The 22,072-nt window shown below is 43.0% G+C and overlaps 1 protein-coding gene across 1 annotated transcript in view; it reads left to right on the forward strand.

The window, feature by feature from the left end:
- The window catches only part of VWDE (von Willebrand factor D and EGF domains), a 402,281-nt gene that overhangs the window by 205,841 nt on the left and 174,368 nt on the right, over nt 1–22,072 (forward strand). Inside the window, exons 6-9 of the mRNA XM_078662843.1 lie at nt 3,476–3,565; nt 4,419–4,563; nt 6,200–6,414; nt 21,473–21,546. Of these exons, the coding sequence (XP_078518969.1) occupies nt 3,476–3,565; nt 4,419–4,563; nt 6,200–6,414; nt 21,473–21,546 (524 nt within the window). The remainder of the gene's footprint in view (nt 1–3,475; nt 3,566–4,418; nt 4,564–6,199; nt 6,415–21,472; nt 21,547–22,072) is intronic.

A 22,072-nucleotide genomic window follows, 5' to 3' on the forward strand; every position in this document is an offset into this window, starting at 1 on the left:
CTTCCCCCACTCCTTCCTCCACAGTCAAAACCCTGGGTGTTAGGGTGAATAACCAACTCACCTTACACTCACAAATTAGTTCTGTTGTCTCCTCCTGTTTTCTTACTCTCCGCACTATTCGCACTGTCTCCCGTTTCTTTTCTCCTCTGGCACTTAAACTGATCATGTCCGCTCTGGTGATTTCGCGGCTGGACTACGCCAATGCCCTTTACAACGGCATCCCTGCATACAGTCTGCGGAAGCTCCAGCTGATTCAGAACCAAGCGGCACGATTGGTGTATGGTCTTTCGCGTTCTCATCACTCTACACCCCTCCTTAGGGAGCTTCATTGGCTCCCTGTCAAGGAGCGCTCCCTTTTTAAAATTGATTGTATGATTTTCCAGGCTCGCCAGGGGTCTGCTCCCGCTTTCATTTCCTCCTTGATTAATGAATATGCTCCTGTCAGAGAGCTCCGATCATCGTCCAAATCTCTCCTCCAAATCCCGCGCTACAAACGAAAGAAGTGGGGAGGTGCCAATTTTTCAACTCTGGCTCCCACTTTCTGGAATTCCCTCCCCGACCATTTACGATTTTCCTCCCATTATCCTTCCTTCCGCAAAGATCTTAAAACTTTTTTGTTTAAACAAGCATTTTCTCTGTAAACTGTGCCTCATGTTATTTCTTGGGCCAGTCATCCACAGCTTTGTTTTGCCTAACCTTGTCTATACAGCGCCAAGAAACCGCAGGGTGTATGCCGCGCTCTACAAATGTTTTAAATTCAAATTCAAATTCAATGGATGCATTAGTCCACAAAGTCCCACCCAATGTTGTAGTAGTCAAAATATTTAGAACAGTTCTAACATACATGGAGTAAGATTGATTAGCTCCTGTAAAAATCCATCAGCTATCTCTGAATATTATTGTTTGTCTTTTGAATATTGTGATTTTAAATTTGTGGATGAGTTGTGTGCATGATGATATGAATGAAGCAGGTATGAGTGAGTACTTTATGTAAAGTGCATTTATAATAAATTATGCTTTGTAATTTTTGGTTTATTTTGCAACTGTTGTGCCGTTGAATAATTGTTTAGTTGTTAAGTCTTTGCACTCAGTCCAGACCTGGCAAGTATTCCCTACAAGTGTGATATAAGTACCAGGCGGGTGATTGTCTACAGCAATATAAGGGCCTTCATGTACAGTTGAGGTAGCATTTGTACCCTGTCCTGGCTAGCAGCATACATATCAAGCAGTGCACAGGGGCCTAAATCCCCACTGTGTAGCTCAGGCTGCATCAGAAACTATATAAGATTTAATAGTGGAGGAGTGTGGCTCACTGATTAGAGCGGCAGACCCTGATGCAGAGGTCTGGCCCGGGACCAGGGTTCAATTCCCGACGCGGCAGGGTCCTGAGCCCAAAATGTCCACGGACTCGATAATTCTCGCCTCGGTGCCTATTCTAATCATGGGGTCCCACGCTGCAACTCTGGGCAATAATTGCTTAATCTCCACTACGGCGGCCCACCCGCTGCGGGATGCCTGGCTTTCACCCTGGGGATACCCAGTAGGGGTTATCTCACAGGGAAAAGCCAGGACGGGTTCCCAAGGCAAGCGCCTTGATGCCTTCGGGTGATACGTGCGCTATATAAGTCGCAATACATTTACATACATACATTTACATAGAGAGGCGTATCGTGTTCTAATTTATAACATTGGCATTGGAAAGACGAAAGGGCCTGGCTTATAAATGGCCAATAAAAAAACAGATCTTTTTTCTTTGAAAAGCCTTGTGTAAACGTGTAATACAGAAATCACGAGCACATAATAAGCTTAATTGTAACCATATCAATTGTTTAAACACATGGCTGCACTGAATGATAACATGGGAAGCAATTTTCTTTTCAACGTAGCCTAATATGCAAGTAAAAATGATACCTTGTTCATGCTGCGAACCTCATAAATTGTTCATGATACCCGTTCTACACATGGGCAGTCTTTGAGCTCAGCGCCAGATTATTGCTCGTCATAATATTTCAGTTTACTTTCATGTTGTAATGACCCGTTAAACTCCGTTTGACCCAGAAAGCAGACTTGGTTGGTTAAAATAGCAGTCTGGGATTCCCTTTACACACATACTTGAAGGTCACGATGTATACCACAGATTTGTTATTCTTGGCGCTTTAGTTATAAATACTGATCGTGTTAAACGTGTTTGTAGACAAATTAAGCTTTAAGTGCTGTTAGAAACTTTTCCATCTAAAAAAATAAATGACTGCCTTTTTCCAAGGAAGTTGTTACCAGTGGGGTATCGGCTTTGACACAGGGCTATAAACTCAAATTAGTCTCACCGCTATAGAACCTTTCTTGTATCCTCTCTTCACCCTTTCTTTCCTATTCTCTCTCTTTCTATCATCCTTTGCCTAATTTCCTAGCAAGTCAATAAGAGGGGATTAGCTAAACATGTATACCAAAGTACCTGACTTTACTTCAACACAAGCTAAGTTTTGCTAAACCCTGTAACAGAAATGCTAATGTACCTGTGTATAAAAAAATTATAAAATACTTTGGAATCCCCCAAAAAAGTGTGTGTTGGTATTATATATCACGAACCTAGCTGGAGTGATGCAAATCAAAGGGGGCGGGGATGGTTCCTTCCCACATCTTTGGTTGGACTTGAAGGTAACTGTCTCCCCAGTGGCGTAACAAAACGTGAGGAACCCCCCCTGCAAAGTACATGCAGTGGGCCCCCCACGATCTGGAGTCAGTCCGAAGCTCTCTGGCCAGGCACCTAACCGTGCCAGAGGGGGTGGGGTGGGGCCCTGAGCTCAGGGGCCATCCGCACCGCGGGGACTGCAAGGTCCTTTGTTATGCCACTGCGCCTCCCCAAAGGAGATAGGGGATCGGTGTCATACCTCCCTCCCATCCCCTCAACAAAGAGAAAAGGGGTTCACGAAGCAATCTCTGGGTTCCCAATGGCAGTGGTCTCGCTCCTGCTCCCTGTGTCTGGGGGAGTGGGACGGCCACCACACATGAAACACTATGCCACATGTTTAGGCAGGGTAAGATTATAAAATGTTGAGTCAAGTGCTGATAAGTGCTTAATTTGTAAATGAATGAGTCCTGGTAGCCAGAGCTCTGCTCAGATGCCCTATCTGTTTATTAAAAGATTTCTACACTCATTCATAGATGGTACATTGCTAGAAGGTTTTTTTTATTTTAATCTTTGATCCTTTTACTTTTTAATTCTTGAATCTATTTTTCTTGCCCCCATTATGTTTATTGTATTGCAATTTACAGACAACCTTACCTAAGGTTGCCAACTCATTTCAAAATGTCAGTGTGAATGACACGCATATGCACACACAGGTGTTGTTTAATTGAAACCAATTAGAAAAATCTTAAATTACACCTTTTTTGCTAAAGAAAAAAATGAAATGCAATTGAAGCCACGAGAACCTAACAATTTTTAATTGTTGATTATTTACTTTTTGTTTTACAGATTTTTTGCAGTTGTTCCAGCTTTTTCCTGGAACAGCCAGAATTTCTGAGTCGGAGTATAGAAAGCAATGAATTCTTTGCTGGTGTCAAGGTAAAACGATTATTCTCAGATAAGCTTCCAAAAAAGTCTCACATGATGGTGAAATCATCTTGTTAATTGTGTACCACATTTGTGAAAGATTTGTGTCAGCTGGGTCTACGATGGAAGAATAGAGCCCTTAGTCAAACACCAGTATTGTGGAATTTCTACAAAAGTATATATTGTTTCATAAAAACACAGGGCCTTTTAATCTTAGGTTTCTTTTGTTTTCTTCCGGTGATTTCTATACCTCAGTTTTCTTTTATGCTGAGATAGAATTGTTTCCGGATTGTTCTACTATTGCCATTACATAAAACCGTTCTTTTCTCTGGAGGTTATTTATTAAAAAACCCACAGTATTGCTTTCATTCTGAAGGGGTAGCATTTGCATCTTACTAATTGCATGAGCCTTTCACTTCAAGAATAGTACTTTTCTTTTGAAATTTGTCAAATTCAGGGTGTTCCTGTCAGTGTCCCCTCCAAGACCACTTTTGGTTGCCACCAGGACTCCATATTCAAGCTAAAATATGTTGTTTCATTTTTAATGCAAGATTTCAAACTTATAATGGAGATACAACTATCGATATCTGGTAATCAGGGAAGCTCAATAGCTTCCACTTCTTCTGTAAACCAAACGTTTGGAAGAGCAAAAGTGGTTCTACTGTCTGAAAGTCCCTCTGCCAACATCACAGTCTGAAGCATATTTTGTAATGTTCAGAACATTCATTTTCATGAGTGTGCAAAATACACAAATCAGCAGTCAAATGAGTGATTTTGCATGTGCAGTTTCGTGTTATTGATTCTTCAACTTGTCATCCAAGAAAACAGATGTTGCATTTTCCTTCAACTGTTTTTTTTTTTTAAGTTGGTCCCTGAATTGTTTAGTATTTCCGAAGATGGAAGAGAGTACAGACTGAACATTGAAAGCACGGTGCCCATTCCTTGCTCGGAAATCAGCCAGGTGGAACACGACTGCGGGGTCTTGCTGAAGCTTCAAACAGTCAACGAAGGTATAGTACAAGAGCATCAGGTTTGATCATCAAAAACTATTTTCTTCAGACGAAAGAAACACTCGCTTGTGTTGCTCATTTTATAGCGGTATTGCAGGGCTTGTTTTCATCGGTACTTTTATGGAGCTAAAGTTGGTTGATCAGAAGCCTTTACCATTTGTTTAAAAGATAACCCAATGGACTACTATGCCTATTGCTGAGGTATTTATGTACTCTGAAGGTTACAGGTTCGAATCCAGGCCCTAAAGAAGGCCATCATTACGAGCGAGTTTTTTGAATGAAGTTGTTATTTATTGCACCGGATAACTTGCCTGTGGCACATTATTGATCAGGTGTGATGATTAGCTGATTTGATCTGCCAACATTTAATGAAGTGTTAGATATTTGACACACTCAGTAATTACCCGATGAGATAAATCCCACCAACCTGGAATTCCAATCCTTGCACAAACAGGTTGGAAAAATCTGACTAACTTGTAACCTGGGCCTCAGCCTTTTATTCTTCCAAGGTAGATGAAATGAATCCTGCGCCTAATATTTTAGACCTTGATTATGACTAAGGCAGTCCACCATATACAAGTTGGGCTGGCGGACCACCATGGGACTGCCACAACCACCAAGGATCAGAGATCCATCCCGGTGTTGCAGTGGTATTGAGGCCACAATATGCATGACTGTGCCGCTGCAGCACTGCTAAGCATATAATTTGTTTCCTCTCTGCCATGGTTTTCAAAAACGGTGGCGTAGAGGATACAAAGGGGGCCCGCAGGTCCCCCTATTGCCTCAGGGCCATGTTATGTGTGCCCCCCATGTGTGCATGCTCCCCAGTTCCTGCCTAGCAGAGACTGCAGAGTCCATGCCGTATAGGAAATACCTTTGATGCTCCCATTGCAGTGCCCTTTTTCAGAAGCACCGCTGTGGAACCACCAAAAGAAAACCCCGCCAGACACAAGAAAACTCGCAAAGTGGTGGACTGTAATCCCACTGGTTGGCGGTGTGGGAGCATGGCAGCGATGTGGCAGTCCCGCTGCCACACCGCCAAAGTTGTAATTAGGCTCTTAATATCTACTGACTGTTCAAATGGTAGAGTGCACTAGTTACTTTTCTTATCACCAGTTCATATTGCAAGTTTAGTAATCAAGCAAATCAAGCAAATAAAAACTACAGCACCGGTAAGCTCTGCTGCCTAAAGGTGCTGAAGGTTGGACCTGTTTATATTTTTAAACAGCAGTATGGCCCCAATTTAAACATACTTCACATACCTAACTTGTGCAGTACATAACTTCAAATTCCAGATTCTGATTGTTAGGATGTGTATCTGTAGACTTTTAGGCATGCAAATTAAGCTGGCAACCTTTGGAAATGCAAAAGTACATCATTTACAAAGTGAATTTAAATTTAGTGCCAAAAGAGGTTGGGATGACTGTGCACATAGGGAAACGAGAAAACATTTTGGGATGTAGTCTACCTTAACCATAGCCCAGCAGGTTATCCACTTGCAGGAAACCAAACAGCCTAGGGTGATGGTTACATGCAGAATTTTTTTATATTTCCTTTCATAAAATCATGTGGAAGTGTTTATTGCCATGAATTACTCTTGAATGATAAGATCACTCTGATTTTTTCTTTCAAACAGACGAGGACGAGCTGGACCTAAATCTGGCTCTTTCTTCTTGTCAAGTGGCTCTCCGACAAATATCTTGCCATAACGGCACCTGCAGTCATGCTAGTCTCCATTTCACAGCTGTGACAGACTTCACCCGAGATGGGGACCGAGCAACCAATATCTTGGTGGAACCAATTGTTAGTGATAACTTCCTCTGGAATGGATATGCCCCAAAAGGAATACAGGTTGGCAATGGTTAATAAACGTGCTCCACATAACTGATGTGATAAGATAGATTTGTCATTTTTGTTACTTTAACACCCAAGAGTATAATTAATTAATTGAATTGATAATAGAGATTTATTGACATTGTGAGAACGTTTGTAATGGACGTGTGATGTAATGAATACATCAAATTAAAAAGATGTGGAAGATAAATCTTCCTTGAACCACTGAAAGATACGCTTTCTGTCAGAGACTATGATTCTCACCAATATAAATTAGAAATCACTTCAATGTTCCCCGAGTTTCAAAACCAACACTCAAATTGAACGTTCCGGAATTAAAAACAATGACAAGTCAATACATGCATACTCCCAAATATAATCACTTTTTCGTCATTTATGAAGAGTCAAAGGCAAATTACCTTTACTAAAAATATCTCTGAGCCATCCGGTGCAAATAAATATGTAAGGTGTTAAGGAACTTGCATCCTTTATATATTTATAGTAAACAATCCAACAACCGTTACAAGACTTTAAAATATTTTGAACCAATATTGTTATCATATCTTATCTTAACTTGACTTATAAAGCGCATAGTTACCCTAAGGCTTCCCACTGCTGTGAGACTCGTAGCCAGTGCCCATGGGACAACAAAATGCCAAAATGTACTTGGGGGGGCTTTCTGAATGTGACTTCGTCCAACTCCATCCTCAAACTGATTAGCATCGAGTTCCACAGTTTGGGGGACAGGTAAGCAAACAATCTTCCACCTCATTTGGCCTTACAGATCCATGGGACTGTCAAAAGACCCTTGTGAGAGGATCTTAATGTTCTGTTCAGGACATAGCAGGTCAATAGGGCTCTAATCATATGAGGGCCTTTGCCATATAACACCCTGTTTGTATGATACAGAGCCTTGAAATTGATTCTCTGCTTCATGGGTTGCCATTGTAAGGAGGTCAATGCTTTTTTAGCAGAACAATTTTGAGGTATTATGTAAATTATTCTGGCCGCGGTGTTTTACAGCAACTGGAGACGTTTTTTGGACTGTTTTACGGGAGCACAGATGTAGGGAGTTTTCATAGTCCAGGCGTGATGATATCAAGGCCTCGACTAACAATCTTTTGCCAAACATTGACAGTAGTGCCAGACTTTTCCTCAAACTCCTCAGCAAGACAAAAGATGCACTGGTGAGTTTTTTGGCTTGCGTTTTCATTGAAAGAAAGCTGTCCAACCACATCCCCAAGCTTTTTATTGGGGAGGACGGAACAGCTACATCCCCAAGCTTTTTATTGGGAAGGACAAAACCGTCCGAGCCCCTAGACTATCTGGCCAGTCTAAAGATGTTACTGAGGTAAGATTGTTGCCTAGAACCATTAGTTCAATGTTGTCCCCATTTAGTTTCAAAGAGCACCTTGTCATCTAGTGTGCCACCTTCTCCAGGCAAGTGCCTAACTGAGGCTGAGCTCCCTCGCTTGAAGAGAGGGAAACCAAAAGCTAGGTATCTTCAGAATAGGACACATTTGAAACTTCAAATTCTTTGAAAATAGATGCCAGCGGTCTCACATTAATATTGAAAAGAGTGGGACTGAGTGCTGAGTCCTGCGGAACCCCATATTTTAGAGGGACCGTCTCAGAGTAGCAGGGAGATTCGCAAATCTGGAATGCTCAGGCTATTAAAAAGGACTGCAGCCGTCTAAGGCGGAACTCCTTATGCCAATATCCGTCAACCTGAGTGCCAAAGTTTTGTGGTCGACTGTATCAATTGCTGCACTCAGGTCGAGGAGAATAATGGCTGCCGCGTCTCCTTTGTCTAGCATTAGGTTTAACTCCTAAGCCACCACAAAATAGCCCAGACTCTGTACTGTGCTTTGGACGGAATCCGTTCTGGGAGTCATCCAAGAGCCGATTGTCTTCCAGATGTTTGGACACCTGCTGGTTGATATGTTTCTTGAAGACTTTCCCGCACACCAGCTGCATTGATAACGGCCTGCAGCTCCCTGGACTTGTGGGGTCAAGATTTTATTTCAACAAAGGCTTGACCACTGCATTCTTCAATTCATGTGGGACTATTCCAGTGGAGATTGAGAGATTTAGTAATTCCCGAATCATTGGGAAAGTTTCTTGGCTACACATTGCCAGAATGTGGGGTGGGGCGGGATCTAGTGGGAAGCCAGATTTCACTTTCCCAAATAGATCAAGAAAGGCTTCCTTCATGATTAGAGGAAAGTTCTGAAGGCATTCTTTCCTTCTGGCAGTGACAGACACTCTGGCCCTGTATAAAGATCTCCCCTCATGCTTTTTGTAGATCACGGTATATGTCCACCACTTTGTTTTGAAAAAATGCTGCGAGTTCATTACAGTGTTTTTCTGAGAGGTTAGACAGCGAGTTCCAGCTTTTAGGATCATTTAAAGAAGTTACAATACAAAATAGCTCTTTAGGAGCTTTGGCCGCCTTACCTTGTAGTTCTTCATTGTATTTGGCTTCCACTCTTTTTATCTCTGAGTGATGGTGCCAGGTGGCTGCTTGATAGGCAAGTTTTGTATTGTTGTTATATTTAAGTATCCATTTACATTCCAGTTGGTCCACCTAGTCACTGTGTGATTGGACTCCTGAGGATCAGTTTCAAGTGCTGGTCTGGAGTGAGCAAATATTTCTAGCCAAGAGTCTTTTTTCAATTTTGACCATTTCCGGCCTGATTGACAGGCGTTTTAGCACCTACCTGAGAGAGGGGCCCTGCCAGAGTAAAAGAGATAAGAGCATGAATGGTCTAAGTCATTAGGTGAGGACTCTTAAAGATGGGTGAAAAAGGTGGCCTACCGCATGAGTCGATCCCTCCTCCCTTTGCATCAAAAACATAGAACCTAGATCCTGAAGATAGCATCATGTGCAATAGGATAGGCCTTGCAGCAGCATTAAAGCACGAACGACCATCATTATATCCAAAATAACTTCAAAGACTATTTCCATTGAATTCTGAAAATTCATAAAAATAATGCAATACATTTATGAGTTTAAGATACTGATTTCTAAATTGATACTTTGAATTAGAATTAAAGAAGGAGATGTATTGTAACTCCTCAAAAAAATAGCTGAATGACTGTTGCATGATGCTAGGAGGATAACCGCTAATTATGATTTTCTCGAATGTCGCTACCATCTTGAGTGCCATTGATATGGTGCCAGATTAAATCCCTAATCAAAATTTTAGGGTTAGTGACAGTACCATCATTTCCCCCCTTGATCTTTGATGACATAACCAGCCTGAGCTGAGGTACTGGGTTTTTAAGAACCGGCACAGAACCGGTAACCCAGCGGTGCCAGGGGATCAACACCCAGAGACCTCGGGTTCTCCTGAGTCAGACCTACAGAAACTCTGAGTCTTCTAGGTGAAGTCAAAGATTAGTTTATTGGTTGCAACCAAGGTAACAGGGTCCTAGAAGTATCATACGAATATATTCTCAGGAGACTGCACACTTTCACGAAGTCAGGCTTCTCTTCTTATACATTATTTTCAGCCTTGGGCAAAACATTCCTTGGATTCGTGGTATTTCATTTATGGTTACTGATTACAAAAGAAAAGCAGAGTCATGATGACATGTACATATTTCACGTCGTGCTGCCCATAACAAATCATCCGGCAAGGCCCAACATTTCATCAGATATCGCTGGACCCCTAATAAAAACGGTCACCTCCCCATCATAAAGTAAGTGAAGAAAAGGAGTGGAGAAAGATGTGAGCGAGATATGGCAGGTGTGCGTGCTGAAATGGTTTTATGGCTGGTTGAGCCTAGATGCTATCTTGCTCGGCCACTGGGAGGGAACTGACCTAACGAGTTCGGCCTGGGGCAATGGTTCTAACTTGTACTGGGGTCAGGGAGAAGTCGATTAAGGAGTATGTGTCCTTGTGGAATCAAATTCAACAGGATTAAGGCCTATGTAAAGGGCAACATGTAGCTAAGGGTTTAGAATGTAAATGACGATTTCGAGGTGAAATCGTCACTCGAATACGCCGAAAATACATGTACTTGATGTACTCGTCATTCTCGGTCTTTTGATACCAAATTCGTCCTATTTCGACGAAGTTTTTATTCTCGAGTCCCGTACCATTATATGAATCCAGATTTTTCAGAACCACAGACCCTCCTTTTGCCCTTACATGGCAATTAATCTATCCTCATGTTAATCTGAGTCCAGATCTATATTCCTAAAGTCATTGAGATGTTGCTGCAACATCATTCTAGTGCTGAGCTCATGTCTTGACACAGGCTTCCTTACACATAATGTAGCGCAGAGGCCACATATTGCAGGAGCACACTGTATGCATAGACAGAACAGGAAAAGAATGGCTAAGACCATCCCAATGACCATCAGAATTTTCCATCCCCAGGCAGATATCAGTTCCCAGAACCATCCCATTAACGACCAATCTCCTTTATCCACATGAATAGATTCGGAAATCTTATTCAGTTTGGAGATGGCCTTGTACACTGTTGGAGCATTATCTGGAATGAAAATGCAACAACTGGACTGGATCAATTTGCATACTCCACCTCGGTCCGCAAGTATTACATCCAGAGCGACCAGGTTCTGAAGGGTCATCAGTCGATCCGACTGGAGCTCAGCAGTCAGGTTACTAAGGGCACCAGCAGTTTCAATCACGGTGGATTCAACTACCCTTGTCAATTGCCTTATGTTTCTGCTGTTAGCCATGGCTCCCCAGAACGGCAGGACACCCATTGCAAAGTCACCAAATTCTTGACCTGCAGTGTCTTCTTTACTCAAAACACCTCTAACTACCCTTGTCCGATGGTAATCCGCCGCTGCTGTGTAGGTGGGAGGTAACAGGAATGAAACAAAACATGAGCCCGAGAAATCAGGGGGCAACCATGTATAGGCTCTATCATGGCAGATGAAATAAGTACCCTTAGCGGCTAAAAGGGCAGGGGAAGTCTGAGATCCAAAAACATACGTTTCTGTACAGACACTCTTCCCTAGCTGAGCTCTGGGATTCTTGCCAATACCTTGCAGACACAGGTGACCATGATGGGGTACGATCCAGATAGGGGACGATCTTTTGGCTTGCTGTTTCTCACTTAATGTAGTGCCATATCCGGTCACATTCCAACCTACATATGCAAGTATCTCATCATCCGGGGTATCTTCGTAAGAAGTTACTTCCTTGATCATGTCAACTATACCTTTGACTAGGGCGCTAGTCTTGAGGTTGTCTTTTACAGAACGTAGGGGTTGGATTTCTCGTGCATATATGAACATTGTCCTATATGCCCATACTGACCCATTGCGACTAAATGGCAGGACCAAATAGGGGATACCTCTATCCGTGGTGTGGGGCATGAGACCACACACCCAACAGTTAGTTGTGTTCATTACAAGTTGGTGTTGGTGTAATAACTGAACGAAGGATTTATTGATGAATTCTAATCTCCTATTTGATTCGTGGTCAGGCAAAGGGTGGAAAGAATGAGAGGAAACAGTAGGAGGAGGTATGGGTGATGTAGTGGGCGCAAATGTCACGTGAAAAGAGAATAAAACATAGCTTATCAAAAAGACCATTACGCTGAATAGCATAAAAATACACATTATTATAAAAAATGTCTTCCTTATTGTCTTCAAAAGTCTCTGCTTAAAGTTCATTTGTTTGGCAGGCCTCTCCACATCAGGAAACTCCATCCTCTCTAAGGTGCTGCCCGCGGTGGTAGGTTGTTTCTGCTAAAGGATGCTTCCGTCAGTCTAGGGCAGCTCCCTTGGACTAACCGGAACCAGCGACCTATCGTCGTCAGCTGCACCCAAAAGTCTTTAATCAACCGCGACCCTAGCAGCGGAACCCGGATGGCGGTTCAAGAAAAACAAAAATAAGCAAGTTACCTAGATGGGAGAATCTGCACTTTCAAAAATAGGATTTGGGAAAAAACACATTTTTTATTAGTCCACAGGTTTTTCTCTCGGATCATAAAATAAATCACTTTTACTTTAGTCTGTTTTTCTTGGTCGTAAATTGTAGCGCCTTTTCCCGGGTACTGTCTGGTCCAGAAATAGTAGTTCAGGTTCCACAGAGTTCAATTGTTCTGGTGGTGGCGCAGTTTCTTGAAAAATGTTCCCACTTTCACAATCAGGATTAGCTTCTTTTACACGTTCATCAGTTGTGCGCTCTGAGTCAGTGCCTCCTTTTCGGACCCATTGGTCATGTGGCAGAGGGAAGGGTATCTTCTTACAATGGATCCCGTGGACCCAATTTGCCTTCCCCTCCACCCTAATAGCCGACCTTGTAGACAGGAGGACGAGGTGAGGCCCGGTCCATCTGGGCTGGTCGTTTCTTGTCCTCTGGAAGTTTCGGACAAGCACCCAGGAACCGGGGTCAATGGAGTGACCCGGTGTCTCAGAGACCGGAGGCAAGGTGTTGTGAACCTGTTGATATAAAACACGCAATTTAGCCGTCAATTCATACAAATAGTCAAGCAAAATGGGGTGTTGCAGCTCGCTAAACCTTGTGGGCCTAGGCACTCCCCATATGTTGGCTGGCCGACCAAAGATTATTTCATAGGGGCTGAGTTTCACTCGCGAATGCACAGTCATTCTGGTGGATAGGAGTGCTAAGGGTAGAGCGTCAGGCCATTTAAGACCTGTGCTCGCTTGGATTTTGGCCAATTTAAGTTTAAGCGTGCCATTGTAACATTCCACTAATCCAGCTGATTGGGGGTGATTTGCAGCGTGGAACTTCTGCCTAATGCCTAGCCCTTCACACACTCTTTTCATCACACAGCCCACAAATTCACTTCCGTTGTCAGACCAGACCATTCTAGGCATTCCGAACCTGGGGAAGAACTCTTTCACAAGGGCTTTCGCTGTGGACAAGGCAGTATTGTCCCTTAGGGGATAGGCTTCTACCCATCTTGAGAAGGCACAAACAACCACGAGCACGTATTTTAAGTTGTTGCACCTCTCCATGTGTATGAAATCTAGCTGCAAAACCTCGAACGGATACGTAGGAGGTGCAAAATGACCAGCTGGAGTTGGGGTTCCCCTACCAGGATTGTGCTTCAGACATACCATGCAATTCTTGACAACATTCTCTGCACACTTGGGAATCCCTGAATTCTTCCACACTGGGGCCAACAACTCGCAAATCCCTTTCGCGCTGATATGGGCCATCCCATGAGCCATTGTAACCACTGCAGGCACATATGCATCGGGTAACAACCATCTCTGTTGCTCTGTCGATTCAATCCAACAACCATTTGCATCCATTCTCCCTGGACTTTCTCTCCACATGCTTAACTCTTTCTCCGTAGCCTCAGCTTGGATGGACTTCACACTTTCTATCGTGTCTTCACATATTCCAACATCACCAGTCCATCTTTCTGGGCTCGCAACATACATTCGGCTCATCATATTCTTTGCAGTTTCCTTAGCAGTTTCATCAGCGAATGCATTTCCACGACCAACATCATCAATCACTTTCTTGTGAGCACTACATTTCACGATCGCTACTTTCAGGGGCAACGTCAGTGATTCAAGAAGCTCATTCACCAACTGACCATGCTGAATCCTAGCTCCATGTGAAGTCAGGAACCCACGTTCTCTCCACAATCGTCCAAAACTGTGAGCCACTCCAAAAGCATACTGACTGTCGGTGTAGACAGTCACTTTCATTCCTTTAGATAACACACATGCTCTCGTCAGTGCCACGAGTTCAGCGGCCTGAGCTGAACCATGTGGTATTCGCGCAGTTTCAATGACTGTGTGCAAAGTTGTGACAGCATATGCTGTAGTCACGTTACCATTTGGGAGTTTAAAACATGAACCATCCACCCATAATGTACCATCACATTCAGCAAGAGGAGTGTCGAACAAATCAACTCTCCCTTTCGTCTCTTCCTCTGTTCGAAGGAAACAATCGTGCTGTTCTGAAGCATCCGATTCCTCTGTAATTGGTAACAATGTGGCTATGTTCAAGGTACTGCACCTTTTTATGTGCACATGGCTCGCTAGTAGTGTCAATTCATAACTGGACAGTCGAGCACTAGTTAAGTGCTGTGTCTTGGTCCTATTTAACAACGTGTCTACTGCATGCGGGACCATCACGATTAGTGTATTATTCATTACTAGACCTGCAGACAGTCGAATAGAAACAGCTGCTGCTGCTGTGGCCCTTAAACAACTTGGCAATGCTCGTGCTACCGGATCCAAAGTTGACGAAAAATAGGCGCATGGCCGCTGTCTATCTCCATATAACTGAGTCAGCACAGACAATGCACAGCCCTCCTTCTCGTGGACATATAATGTGAAAGGATTTCTGTAGTTGGGGTTACCTAACACAGGGGCCGAACATAATGCTGTGCGTAATTCGAGAAAACTTTTCTGACACTCATCAGACCAAGGAATGGGATTGGGTGTATTTGTACACGTTAGTGCCAATAAGGGTTTGGCTAATAACGAAAAATTTGGAATCCACTGTCTACAGTACGATGTAATGCCCAAGAAAGCACGTACTTCTCTCTGTGTTCTTGGCACATTCAATTTAGCTATTGCCTGAATTCTTTCTGGGGTCAGTTTCCTTCCCTCCTTCGATAAGAGATGACCTAAGTAGGTCACTTCTTGTCGGCAATATTGAAGCTTGGAAAGTGACACCTTGTGATGCAGATCACATAGATGACGCAGTAATGTCAACGTGGCCATTTTACATATTTTCTCAGTATCCGCAGCGATGAGCAAATCGTCCACGTACTGTACGAGAGTGGCACCTTTGGGCAAAACCATTGTGTCAAGCTGACTTTTCAGAGCTTGACTATATATTGAGGGGCTTTGACAGTAGCCTTGAGGAGCGCGTTTAAAGCGGAAACTGCGACCTCCTAAACTAAAGGAAAAAATATCCCTGCTTTCCTCAGCAATCGGGATACTGAAGAAAGCATTCTTCAGATCAATCACCGAAAACCAAGAGGCAGAGACTGGAACCATAGTCAATAATGTTGTAATGTCGGGGACAACTGGGAATTGTGGCACCACTATCTTATTTACTTCTCTAAGATCAATCACGAATCTATACACAGGTGGCTGAGAAGGGTCAGTTCGTTTTAAAACAGGCAGAACAGGACTATTGCAAACATTGCCTCGTGTTTCTTCAATTACGTCTTTTTCAATCAACTCGTAAACAATCGCTAGCAAAGCTTTTTCGCCCTCATTGGATATTCTGTATTGGGGAATTCGTGGCATTTTGACATTCGACTTCAATGTTACAACATATGGTGGAATTTCTAAAAGACCTACATCATTTGGACCAGTAGCCCAAAGAATATCTGGTAGAAGTGCCAATTCTGCTGGAAGTGCATTTCTCGACAAATACATGGGAGAAACCACTTTCTGACCTAAAGTAAGTTGTACTCCCGAGGGAGAACAGTACAGAGTCGCATACAATCTTTTTAGCAAATCCAATCCTAGCAAATTTTCACCACAACCTGTTGTCAAAATAAGGGGTGCTTCGAATTCACAAGGACCAACAGAAAGAGATAAAGGGTCAGAAATCGCATTTCTAACCGGGGCGCCAGAAAAACCTACAGAAACGTTCATTTCGCCAGACAAAGGTGCGCCAGGGAGTTTGGAGTGAATAATAGAACTCTTTGTAGCACCAGTATCCAACAGAAAAGGTTCTGACACACCCGATGTAATCACCTCAACGTAAGGTCCACTCTGATCTACTGGAACTGAAACCACTCCCTCTCCTTGTCTAAGGCTGTCCTAGCAATCATTATTCTCCCACTGCTCATTTTCTGTGTAATACTCATCAACGTAGTATTGAGCTGTCCTGTCAGATACGTTATTTTGCTGGTCAAACCTGTTCATAGAGTTTTGTGGTGGAAGGGGACGTGCGTCCTGAGGGGCGTTTCCACGCCCTCTACCTTTAGGCGCTTGCTGACTACCACGACCTCTTATGCCAGAAATTCCATTTGCACGTTGTGGTAGGGCAGGACAGTCATATTTGTAATGACCCTCTTGTTTGCAGTATAAACACTGGTTGGGACCTATGCGGTTTTGATTGTAATCGAATCTTTGCAAGTTTCTCTGAGGCTGCTGAAAAGTGTTCTGGTATTGATTCGGACCATTATTATTTTTATTACCACCACCACGTGGCGGATAGGCTTGCTGTAGCAAAACCTTCGTTTTGAGTTCTCTAGTTTTCTTTTCTACTTTATCTTTCTCATCTTTGTCTCTATTCTCGTAGTACTGTGCGGTAGCTAATATCTGGGCTGAAGATGAGACTGCCCAAGAACGTTCCGAATCTTTTAATTTCCTACACAAATCTGGAACCAGATTGTGCACAAATTTATCGACAAACAATCTCTGACCACCTTCTGTGGTCATGTCTTGACCGCTATGGTCAATGAATGTTTCTTCAAATCTGGTGAAGAAATCTGAAACTGTTTCTTCTTTCTTTTGCTTGCATGCAGATAACTTATCCCAATTTACGCGTATTACAGGCATTATCGTTTTCATGTAATCCATTATTCTACCAGGTGGTTCCGCTATCAGAGGCTCAGGTTTGGCACCACCAACTTGTCGTGCATCTGCAGCAGTAATATTAGCCCACGTGTCACCTAATTCCTGGTCATGATCTACATGACGAATTTTTCCCCATAAAGGCTGCGGAACAACGTTCCCGAATAACATATCGATATCGGCCAAATTCATTATACATGACCCAGCAGTTTGCGACAATTCTTTATAGTACCCTGCAGGATTTTTACGCGGATCTGGTAGTGTTTGTTTGAGTGCTAAAACTTCAGCTCGCTTCCATGGGACATGTACCCATACACGGTGAAAGTGTGGCAGGACAGGTGGGACAGCTGTCGCGTCACCCTCTCTCCACTGTGGGGGAACTTCTCTCATAGGGTATTGTCGTGCCTTTTTCTTACTAGATGCACTAAATTCCGATGGTGACCCAGAACTGCTTCCCTTACTTCGATATGAAAATAGCATTTCAACTGCTCTTTCCACATCGGGACCTACAATCATACCCTCTCCAAATTTAAATCGTACACGACACATCTCTTGTGGGATGCATTCTTGATCATTGTCTTCTAAATCTTCGCCAAGAAAGACGCACATCTGTTCGAACACATATCTCTGTGTCGCTGCTTCCCATTGGTGGAAGACTTCCATGACAGACTGTACATCATATTTTGCAGTGTCCAGGACCCATTTCCGAGCTAAACTATTCAGGGAATCTCTCTCTTGATAATCAGGCAGTTGACTTCGCAACTGTCTTCTTCCTATGTTAGGGGTCGTAGCAGGCGACCCGAAAAGAGGTAAAAGAAGATTAGTAACAGTGCTGGCCATTTTCTGCCGAAGGGAAGGTGAAACTGAAGGACAAACAGATGGAAAAACGGGGTGAGATAAGGCGGGGGTAGAGATGGCAGAAGAGGTATCGGGAATAATAGATGTGGTACTAGGCAAAATCATAGAGGGGGCATTAGGAGATGTAGAAAGCACTGTAGGCAAAATCGTAGAAAACACAGGTGAAACAGAAGTGGTCGGTGGGCCTGGAGGAGGCTGCACCGAAGAAGTAGGAGCCAGCCGAAGAGCAGCTGGTGGGTGCTGTGGAAGAGCCGGAGGCGCAGCTTGTGCAACTAAAGGTTGCGGGGGTGCTGTGGCATTCTGCGCATAGGGGGGTGGTGAAGTTAATAATTGCGACATTAATGGGTCTTTTTCACGCTCTTTTGCTGTCCCTTGCTGAAGAGACGGCAAAACTGGATAACACTTATCTATTGCCATTTTACGTTGCCTGTGCAACTGCTCCTTTATCTGCTCTTCCTCATTATCTTTAAACTGCACAGCAGCTTGCATTACTGAAAGTCCTCCTTCTCTCTTATTTTTCTTAGCTAATTTAATTTCTTTTTGTTTGGCTTCTTTGCGCCATAAGCGGAAAGAGTCAAACATCGCCGGCCGGGCTTTCTTTTTGAAGAGTTTAACTTCAAGGTTGTCTAAGATTTCAGAATCAAAGCTACCATATTGGGGCCATTTTAAAACACCATCTTTCCTAGTGTATTTAATCCATACCTCGTTGTAAACGATGGGGCCTACCCCATGTTTAACGTATAGCTCGTAAGTCGGAGTTCCAACTGGAGGAACCGGACATGAGTCCTCCAATCGGGAGTCCCTATTATTACTACCAAGACAAAACCAATTCCCGAGTCTAAGACTAGGCATCCTCGCTCTCTAGTCTAGTTCCAAACGTCAAAGGATTTATCGATTACGATATTTCTCGTGAATACACGAGTCATTCGGTTATGGTGCTTGCAAGAACCAATAAAAACCTTTTGTATCTCCAAGATACCACAAAGTAAGTCCAACTAAGGACTGGGAGACGCTCCACTTATACTTAACTGAAAATATCGATGGCTTCACCAGAAGACTCGTCTCAGCGTTTCGCTCTACCGAAAATTTCAAGGGTCCAACATCAGGGCGATAGCCAGGGCAGCAGTCCTTGTAGCCGTCGGGAAGCGGGGAACCTCGCAGCAAAGACCTTCGGACCACGTCGACATGCTGGGGTCGATGAGGTGGTGGGCCCTCCTCCGGAATTTCCACACGAAGCTCCTCACGATCTTCAGGCTGATTGGTACCACTGGAATCGCCCCAAACGCTGGGCGCCAACTGAGGTACTGGGTTTTTAAGAACCGGCACAGAACCGGTAACCCAGCGGTGCCAGGGGATCAACACCCAGAGACCTCGGGTTCTCCGGAGTCAGACCTACAGAAACTCGGAGTCTTCTAGGTGAAGTCAAAGATTAGTTTATTGGTTGCAACCAAGGTAACAGGGTCCTAGAAGTATCATACGAATATATTCTCAGGAGACTGCACACTTTCACGAAGTCAGGCTTCTCTTCTTATACATTATTTTCAGCCTTGGGCAAAACATTCCTTGGATTCGTGGTATTTCATTTATGGTTACTGATTACAAAAGAAAAGCAGAGTCATGATGACATGTACATATTTCACGTCGTGCTGCCCATAACAAATCATCCGGCAAGGCCCAACATTTCATCAGATATCGCTGGACCCCTAATAAAAACGGTCACCTCCCCATCATAAAGTAAGTGAAGAAAAGGAGTGGAGAAAGATGTGAGCGAGATATGGCAGGTGTGCGCGCTGAAATGGTTTTATGGCTGGTTGAGCCTAGATGCTATCTTGCTCGGCCACTGGGAGGGAACTGACCTAACGAGTTCGGCCTGGGGCAATGGTTCTAACTTGTACTGGGGTCAGGGAGAAGTCGATTAAGGAGTATGTGTCCTTGTGGAATCAAATTCAACAGGATTAAGGCCTATGTAAAGGGCAACATGTAGCTAAGGGTTTAGAATGTAAATGACGATTTCGAGGTGAAATCGTCACTCGAATACGCCGAAAATACATGTACTTGATGTACTCGTCATTCTCGGTCTTTTGATACCAAATTCGTCCTATTTCGACGAAGTTTTTATTCTCGAGTCCCGTACCATTATATGAATCCAGATTTTTCAGAACCACAGAGCCTCCTGCCCCATGATACATTTCTCAACTGCAACTGTTTTCTGCCTGTGGTCTGGGGAAAGGGCCCACTGTTTAGTCTCAAGCTCTGTCTTTGTTTTGCCGTGCAACTAGAGTTTTTAAGAGCAATGCAAGTGTTCTGAGTACAAAATGTCAAGAGAGCGGTAGCAGCTGCCACATCTTGATCTCTCAAGTTGATGTTGATGTGTAGCTAATGCCCCCTAAAGTCTAGGAGGGCATCCTTTGTACAAGAACACAGAAAATAAAGGTTTGTGTACTGAACATGCTAGGAAGCTCATCCCTACATGCTAAGGAGACTAGAATGCTAACAATTGTGATCAATCTCCATTTTGAGGGTACATTTCAAGGATCCAGGTATGCTAATGCAAATTCTGGCAGTTGATTTTATTTTCCAGAGTTTTTATAGTTCCGATTGTCAGCATAGTATTACTCTCCAACTGGACCACCTGGAAGTGGATTCAACAATTGATGCTGAGAATCCATTCCCGAGAGTGGGAAAGCCTTTAGACATTTCACCTTGGCTGGTTGTGGATGTTCTGCCATCTAGACCAATGCAATTTGTTTCACCATTCTATAAATTAGAACCTTAGTACTGTAGATAAAGACATTGTCAAAGGGAACCGCATCCAGCTAGGTGGGGTAAGTGTTCAGTGTAACCATCAACACTGATGATATATAGAGATACATTGAATTCAAGAAATGAATGGAAGGATGAATTATTCCTTGTAAATAGGTAAGGGACTTGCCAGTACTATTGCAAACAAAGACTGCACAATCCGCGGATTTACCCAATGATGAGGAACAATACCCTACGGTGATCATATTTTAAAATTGATCACCATCTGATGATGTCTGCCATATCTTATGAAAATTTATGAAATTGTACCTGATATACTACCATCCTGGAAAAATACAAATAGACTTGAGAAAGCCCTGGCTTTACTCGCCACACAGGACGAAACACGTGTCGGCTGTTCTCTTTGCTCTTCTTAAAACAACATTTTCAAAAATAAAAATAAAAAAGAAACAAAAAAAAAAACAAGAAAAAATATGAATGAGTGAAAATGGATGGAATAAAGTGAAAAAGCACAAATAACAAGAACCACTTTCACTCTAAGCATTTTCGTACTGTACTATTTCCATGAAGAAAACACACCCATTGATGGAGATGAATACAATATTTTAAGAGGAGGATCACATGCTCACAACTTTTCTACTACTCATGGTTAGTGCATGTTTGTCATGTGCCTCTGATTGTCCCCTGAGATTTCCCAATGGATTGTTCAACTCATTGGAAAAATCTCTTTTGAGGTTCTTTTAGAAAACAATACTTACCACTATCTTCTGAAGAATACTTGTAATCTGTGCCAGGGTCTCTCAGATTTCTACAGAGATCAGTTGTGAGGCACTGCAGACCCAATGATAATTTGTGCTTATCTGTTACCTTCCTTCATTTGGCAAAATGCTCACTGTTTATCAGTGCATATCTTTTCTTATCTGAATACCATTTCTCTTACAGATTACAGTGAAGGATGTGCCTACTGCTTTCTGCTACTCGTTCACAGACCCTCACATAATTACATTTGATGGAAGGTAAATATACTGCTAATGAAATATGTTCAATTAAACCATCATTTCCAATTCTTAATATTTTAATTCACACTAAACCTTACTCCCACATTCCAGAAATTTTCTCTGTAGATAATGTTCGCCAAAGACATATTTAGGTTGTAAATACATGTGAGACAATTTGGATAGGATGAATCCCATGTTCAGTTTTATATCACACTCTACTGGTAAGCCAAAATAGTTTTATCTTGTACTCAGTGCAGATGTACTTACCGCATATTTTACTGTCCGCAAGTGGAGCAGCAGGGACATGGGTCCTCAGTAGGTCGCGTACAAATTCATGTTGAAGATTAAGGGAAAGTATGATAAAATAGTCCCTATAATAAGATATCATGGACCTACTCCTTTAAGAGTATCTCTGATAGGACGAAAGAAATCAACTAATACATAATTTCTGAAAGATGTCTGTGAGTTGCCACGTTTGAGTTGCAAAGAACTATTTCATCCCTTTAGCATAGAGTTGTTCAATTTTTTTTTAGATCCTCAGACC

Source organism: Lissotriton helveticus, chromosome 10, assembly GCF_964261635.1.
Source record: "Lissotriton helveticus chromosome 10, aLisHel1.1, whole genome shotgun sequence".
In the NCBI taxonomy this organism is placed as follows: domain Eukaryota; kingdom Metazoa; phylum Chordata; class Amphibia; order Caudata; family Salamandridae; genus Lissotriton; species Lissotriton helveticus.